General features: G+C 58.8%; 1 protein-coding gene across 1 annotated transcript; it reads left to right on the plus strand.

The window, feature by feature from the left end:
• The first annotated feature begins 1,769 nt into the window (after positions 1-1,769).
• LOC102755748 (myeloblastin) lies at positions 1,770-4,490 on the plus strand. Its single transcript, XM_006764848.2, has 5 exons — positions 1,770-1,850; positions 2,130-2,286; positions 2,629-2,770; positions 3,466-3,696; positions 4,211-4,490. The coding sequence occupies exons 1-5, from the start codon at positions 1,784-1,786 to the stop codon at positions 4,379-4,381; spliced, it is 768 nt and encodes a 255-aa protein (XP_006764911.1). The 5' UTR covers positions 1,770-1,783; the 3' UTR covers positions 4,382-4,490.
• Positions 4,491-7,212: the final 2,722 nt, after the last annotated feature.

Consider the following 7,212-nt stretch of genomic DNA (forward strand, 5'->3'; position numbering starts at 1 on the left):
TATGCCACCCACGGTTGGAATGGAAAGGGGCCGGGGCAACAGCTCCCAGCCCCCACTTCCCCTCCACCTGCCAGCGGGACCCCCTGCCAGAGGGTTCATTCCTATTGCACTCCCCGCCCCCAGGCTCTCCACAGCCCCCAGCTTCTGCCCTGGGAGCTTTCCCACACCCCCTGCCCAAGGCCTCCAGGCAGCCCCCGCCCCCGCACCCACCTGCCTGTCCCCCAAGCCTTGGTGTGTGTGCACCCGGAACAGAGCGCTTGGAGAAGGGCACCCCAAAACCCCCAGGGAGGCCCCCCTTGGTGGGTGAGTTATCTAGCAGGTTTGTGTGTATGTTTCATTTTGTTGTTGGTGAAGTTTTATTGAAATACACTTTATAAACCATAGGACTCGCCCATTTAACAATTCAGTGATAGTTGATGCATTCACAATATCGTGTAACCACCACCTCTCTCTGGTCCCAGAACATTCCTTCACTCCGAAAAGAACTCCCCCCTCCCCATATGCAGCCACTTCCCATCTCCCTCCCCCAGCCCCTGACAACCACCAACCCACTTCCTGTCTCTGGATCAGCCTGTTCTGGACATTTCACATAAACGGAATCACACAGAATTTGTCCTTCTGTGTCTGGCTTCTCTCACGAGCACGTGTTTCAGGGTTCATCCACATTGTAGCAATGTCAGCGCCTTGTTCCTTTAACCCGGGGTCAGGGGATTCCGGGACCCCAGGAGGTTCTCCTCTTTCGTAACCATCTGACCACTGAGGTCCTGGGAGGCTGCCCACACAAAATATGCAGCCTGAGTGGGAGGGAGCGGGAGGGGACTCACAGATGCGAGGGTCACCCTGGTTTACACCGTCTGAACATCATGGTTTATTCTGGTGTCTACTGTGAGCAGGGAGTGAAATCAAAATGTTCCCAAATGTTCCCTGACCGATTGGCTCAGTGGACAGAGCGTCGGCCTGCGGACTGAAGGGGCCCGGGTTCGATTCCGGTCAAGGGCATGTGCCTTGGTTGCGGGCACATCCCCAGTAGGGGGCGTGCAGGAGGCAGCTGATCGATGTTTCTAACTCTCCCTCTCCCTTCCTCTCTGTAAAAAATCAATAAAATATATATTTTTAAAAAATGTTCCCAAATAATTAACTAGGGTTTCTCCACTATTTACATGGGGGAGGCGGGGGGAGATCACACCTGGGGAGCTGCCTGGGCATTGTGGGGGGTTGAGAATGGTCCCAGGCCCCACATACTGGATACCAGGGGCATCCCCATCAGCCCTGCTGACCTTCACAATGTCCCCAGACAGTGTCCCCTGGGGCAACAACCACCCGGGTAAGAACTCTGCCTTAGAGGGAAAGTGAACCCTCTGCGTCCCAGGAGGGGACATGCTCTGTGGCCCCACCACTGTTTCCTGTGCTTTCCTGTCCCCAGGAGTGGGGCTCACACCAACACCTGGACATGCTGGCCACCGTCCTCTCAGGCCGAAGGGGCCTGCGGGGGAGGCACGGAGAGCGGTGTGTGTGTCCCTCTGAGCCTGTGCCCTGCTGGCCCTTGTCCAGGGGACCCAGGCACGGGATGGGCAGGAGATAGTTTCTCACACTGGCAGGGGAGTTGGAACCCTGAGCCAGATGCTCCCTGTCCCCCTGGAGTGTGGTTTGTCCCCCAACTCCCTGCGGCCCCAGGTTGAAAGGAGGAAGTAAGGACACCCAGTCCAGGTGTGGGGCAACCCCAACGGCCTCCAGGTCTCGGGCTATAAGAGGGGTTGGGAGGCAAGGGAGCCCCCACCCAACCATGACCCAGAGCCACCGACCCTCCCACCCTGCCCTGGCCCTTGTCTTGCTGGCCACGCTGCTGGGCGGTGAGTGGGGCCACGTGTTGTCCATCCATCTGCCCAGGCCTTGCTGATTCTGGGGAATATCCACCCACCACAGCCAGCCCAGCACCCTCACCGCACAGATGGGGAGGCTGAGGCAGGGCCAGGGCAGGACCCATTTGCTGCCTGGAATGAATGCCTCCAGGGCAGGGGGGAGCTCTGGGACATGGGACTCGGTGTCTGCCCAGTGCTTCCCTTCCAGCGAGGTGGGTGGGGCTGCACGCAGCAGGGAGAGTGACAGCCGCCGATGCCCCTCGTTCTCAGGTGCAGCATGGGCTTCGGAGATTGTGGGCGGGCGGGCAGCTCAGCCCCACTCTCGGCCCTACATGGCGTCACTGCAGATGCTGAATGCCCACTTCTGTGGAGGCACCTTGATCCACCCGAGTTTCGTGCTGACCGCTGCTCACTGCCTGGCAAACATGTGAGTGTCCAGGTGGACCTGCCATAGGTCTCATGGGGAGGACCAGTCCTACCCTGGGTCTGAGGAGGGGAGACAAGGTCTTGCCCTGGGTCTGACGGGGGAGGTGGCCCTGCCCTGGGTCTGAGGGGGGAGGTGGCCCTGCCCTGGGTCTGAGGGGGGAGGTGGCCCTGCCCTGGGTCTGAGGGGGGAGGTGGCCCTGCCCTGGGTCTGAGGGGGGAGGTGGCCCTGCCCTGGGTCTGAGGGAGGCTGTAACTGAGGGAGCTGCATCTGGTGCTCAGCGTGCTCATGGGGTAAGGAAATGGGTGGATGGGGGAGCAAACAATAAGCACCCTGATCTCTCAGGCCCATGGCCCTGGTGAAGGTGGTGCTCGGGGCCCACAACCTGCGGAACGCCGAGCCCAGCCAACAGAAGTTCTCCATCACTCGCCAGTTTTCCAACAACTATGACCCAGAGGGTATTCGCAATGACATTCTCCTACTGCAGGTGGGTGGGCGGAGCCCGCAGGACCGGTGCTTACCCCTTCAGTCACCTTTAGCAAACACGTATTGAGCACCTACTATATGCCAGGCCCCTGCCGGTGCTGGGACATAGCCTGGTACACAGTAGGCCTGGTAAGGAGAGGGCCATTCAGACAATAGCCCCACAAATGGCTGCCCCACCTGCCTCTGACCTGGCCGTGCCCCTTGCCCGGCACCCATCCTCCCAACATCCTCACCCCCCACCTCAATGCCCACCTCACCTTCTCAGCGAGAGCTCCCCTCACCCTAGTGGAAAGACAGCCACCCCTCCCCTGATGCACGGTTCACCATCTCGCCATTTCCCTCGACAATGCATCTGTCACTCTCCCTGGAAGGTCAGCTCCCTGAGGGTTTAGCAGAGGACTAAGCATACAGTTGGCACTCAATGAGCGCTTTGTGAGTGGATGAAAACCATGGTGACAAATGCTGCAAATGGGAGGCCCATGGTGTCAGAGAATGTAAACAGTCCTGGTGGGGTTGGAGGATCAATCAGAACAGGCTCCCTGGAGGAGGTGACCCTGAGGTAGAACCTGAGAGTGAGCGGGAGCGGGCCCAGAGGAGGCACTTTGGGATGGTCAGGACGTGAGTGGATGTGAGAGGGGGTGGCTATGGGGCCTGGAGACAGGATCTCACTGCCCATCTCCTCTCACTCTGCCCCAGCTGGACCGCCCTGCCAACCTCACCGCCCAGGTGGCAGTGGCGAAGCTCCCGGAGCAAGGCCAGCTGCTGCCCCACGGCACCCAGTGCCTGGCCATGGGCTGGGGCCGCCTGGGCACCATGGAACCAGTGCCCCAAGTCCTTCAGGAGCTGAACGTCACCGTCGTCACCTTCCTGTGTCGGCCAGAGAATGTGTGCACCTTCGTTCCCCGGCGCAAAGCTGGCATCTGCTTTGTACGTACCTGCCCGGCTGCCAGCGCCCTGGGCCGCTGTGGATGGCAGAGAGGGCTCCAGGAGCTGCCCACAGGAGGGAGGGCGGGGGTGGCAGCAGTTCAAACCCACCTCCTCCCCACTGAGCCGCTGCAGGCTGTGCCTTGGTCTCCTGTCGGGAAGAGGGGCGCACCCATCGTGAGGGCTCAGCAAGGGTTGGGGAACAGCCTCGGCTCCCACAGGCACCCAGGGGTGCTCATGTCGTACCCGGTGGCCTTGGTGGGTCTAGGGATTCTCCCATTCCGGGGCCCCCTCTTGGAGCCGCCCAGCTCACTCCTGGGGTCCAGGGATAGAGCAGGGGCCGTAAATGCCCACCCCCCTCCTGAGTGGCCCGTCTCCCTCTGTCGCCCACGGGCCTTAAAGAGAATTCCGCCCTGGAAACATGTTACCGCTAACTGGCATTGGGCTGCCACCAGCTTCACTTTGCCGGACGTGGCCACATCCGGGGTGACTGACCAGCTGTTCCCACCCTTCCCAGGGGGACTCCGGCGGCCCCTTGATCTGCGACGGCATCCTCCAGGCCGTGGACTCCTTCCTCGTTCGGGAGTGTGCCAACCGCCAGTACCCCGACTTCTACGCCCGCGTTGCCCTCTATGTGGACTGGATTCAGTCTGTGCTGAGAAGTGTGGGGGGCGAGGGCCGCTCCTGAGCCCCTTCCCCCGGGTCCCCCCACGGGCTGAGGACAGAGAACAAGCCCTAATGGGGGAAGGGAGCTGGTGCCCAGCCTCACGGTGACGTCAATAAAAACTGAAACCCTCCTCTGGCTCCTGTCTGTCCTTCCCACGCGGGGAGAGTGGCCCACGGTCCCCAGCATCCAAATCTCCAGACCCCAGGCTTTGGACGGGGGTTTGGAGCAGAAGCCTCGAAGCCAGTGTGGGGACCAGGTCACAGTGGGGCCCCTCCCCCAGTGCCCATAGGCGTGGGTGGAGTCCAGCCCCACCAGTGCGTTCCCGGGCAAGCTGATGCCCATTTCTGCGTCTCCATTTCCTTGTCTGGAAGAGGGAGCCACCACAGACATTTCCCACACAGACCAAGAGCCCCGCCCTCACCCTCAGGGGTGGGGTGTCCTGTGGGCTCTGTGTCTCCAGCTCGAGGGCTGCCGGGGGACCGGGCTGTCATAACACGAGTGCTGCCCAGCCGACGAGGCTCAGTGGCTGAGTGTCACCTATGAACCATGAGGACATGGTTCCACTCCCTCCCGGTCAGGGCACATGCCCAGGTTTCGGGCTCGATCCCTGGCGGGGAGAGGGGGGCGTGCAGGAGGCAGCCGATTAATGGTTCTCTCTCATCACTGATGTCTCTTTCTAGACACTGATGTCTATTCTATGTCTCTCTCCCTCTCCCTTCCTCTCAGAAGTCAATACAGATTATTTAAAAAATAATAACAACATGGAGTGCCCAGGCCTGTGGGGCATGACTCAGCCAGGGGCCGGCAGAATGGCTGTTAGGGAGGCTTCCTGGAGGAGGCAGCTGTGCCTGAGCAGGAGCCTGAAGAGAACTGAGTGCGGAGGAACAGGAAGGGTTCGGTGTGGCTGGAATGGAGCCGGCCCAGGGGCTGGGGAAGGAGAGTTCAGGCATGTGGTGGGGCAGGAGCATGCAGGGCCACAGACGTGAAGGGGGGGGGGGGGCTAGAGAAGAGCCCCGAGGCCAGGAAGAGGCAGAGACCATTGGCCAGCAGGCGAGTAGCCATGGAATGAGGCTCAGAGAGAGGGCCAACCTGCTCACAGGACCAACGGGACTGGGAAGGAAGCTCTTTCTTTATTTATTTCTTCTCCCACCATCTGGTGTCAGCATACAATTCAGTAAGAGTGAGAGCTCCGGGCCTGCCCCTTTTGTAACTGTTACACCTTGGCCCAGGGTAAGTGCTAGGCCTGGTCCATAGCAGCAGTGCCAGGAGCACAGATGTGCTAAGACGGGGGACACAGCTGAATCCTGGGAAATGCACGCTGAGCGGCAGGCGGTGCTGGGGGTTCCCTGCACTTCCCAGGGGCTCAAGGCAGGGAAGTGGTTTCTATAAAAACCCCACAGCTGGGGGTGAAAGAGGTGTGCTAGAGCAGCGGTTCTCAACCTGTGGGTCGCGACCCCTTTGGGGGTCGAACAACCCTTTCACAAGGTCGCCTAAGACCATCCGAAAACACACATATAATTACATATTGTTTTTGTGATGAATCGCTTTGCTTTAATTATGTTCAATTTGTAACAATGAAAATACATCCTGCATATCAGATATTTACATGACGATTCATAACAGTAGCAAAATTACAGTTATGAAGTAGCAACGAAAATAATTTTATGGTTGGGGGTCACCACAACATGAGGAACTGTATTAAAGGGTCGCGGCATTAGGAAGGTTGAGAACCACTGTGCTAGAGGAAGTATAGGGAACGGAAAGCCCCACAAAAATCCAACAAGAGATGTTTGCTAGTTTTTTGGGCTCGTGTGTGAAAGATGGCTCAGGGGAGCTCTGCACCGCAAAGATCAAACCCAACACTGGGAGCTGAGGATCAGGGGCTGGGGGTCCTGGGGTAGATTCCGGAAATGAGGAGCCCATGAGAATAACAAGCAGGATGGTCAGTGCATGCAAATCGGGAGGCCTCAGGGAGCAAGGGGTTCCCCCCCACGCCCCAGGGGTGTGTGGGTCTGTGCTGCTCGGGGCCACAGACAGGGGGAGCCGGTCCCTGCAGCTCCGAGGTGCCTAGTCTCCAGCGGTGGGAGAGATGCCGGAATCACTGTTTCCTCCCTGCAGGGTAACTCAGGTCTATAAAGCGCAGGTGTCTTATTTGGAAGACCCGTTACTCATTACGCAGGTGTGGCCAGGCTGGTGTGGCCAGGCAGGTGTGGCCAGGCAGGTGTGGCCAGGTTGGTGTGGCCAGGCAGGTGTGGCCAGCCAGCGTTACCACGACTCTGATTGCAAATGAGAAGCAGAGCAGTTTGCCTCCCAGCCTGGAGGTGGTTAATGGTTAACATCACTTTCTTATCTAAGAACTTGGCAAACGGTTATTCACTTCACCTTGGGATACTCCTACACAACGGAGTCTATTGTTATAACTTCCCTTTTACAGACAAGGAAACTGGGGCACAGACGGTTAAGTCAGTGGGTTAAGCCAGTGTCCCCAAGTTCTGTAGAGGGCAAGTGGCCAAGCAAGATAGGAACCCAGATTGGAACCCAGAGGCTATACCACTATGAGATGTGTGTACACAGTATACAGGTGATGCTCAATAAACGCAACTTTGATTAAATGGGGTCTCCCTGTCTGAGCCACAGCCTCCCCCCCCACCCCGCCCCCAAGACATGGCTTCCTCCACTCTCCCTCATCCCTGGACTGGAAACAGGGCTGTGTATACAGTAGGTGCTTACTAAATACTCTGTGGCAAATTTAACACAATGGGGTGGAGACCCTGCCAAGCAGGTAGGAGGGCAGGGGACATGTATCCGATGAAGGGAGGGATGAGGGTGAGCACTGAGTGCCTGCAGTGTGC

The sequence above is a fragment of the Myotis davidii genome, unplaced genomic scaffold (genome assembly GCF_000327345.1).
Source record: "Myotis davidii unplaced genomic scaffold, ASM32734v1 scaffold198, whole genome shotgun sequence".
NCBI lineage: Eukaryota > Metazoa > Chordata > Mammalia > Chiroptera > Vespertilionidae > Myotis > Myotis davidii.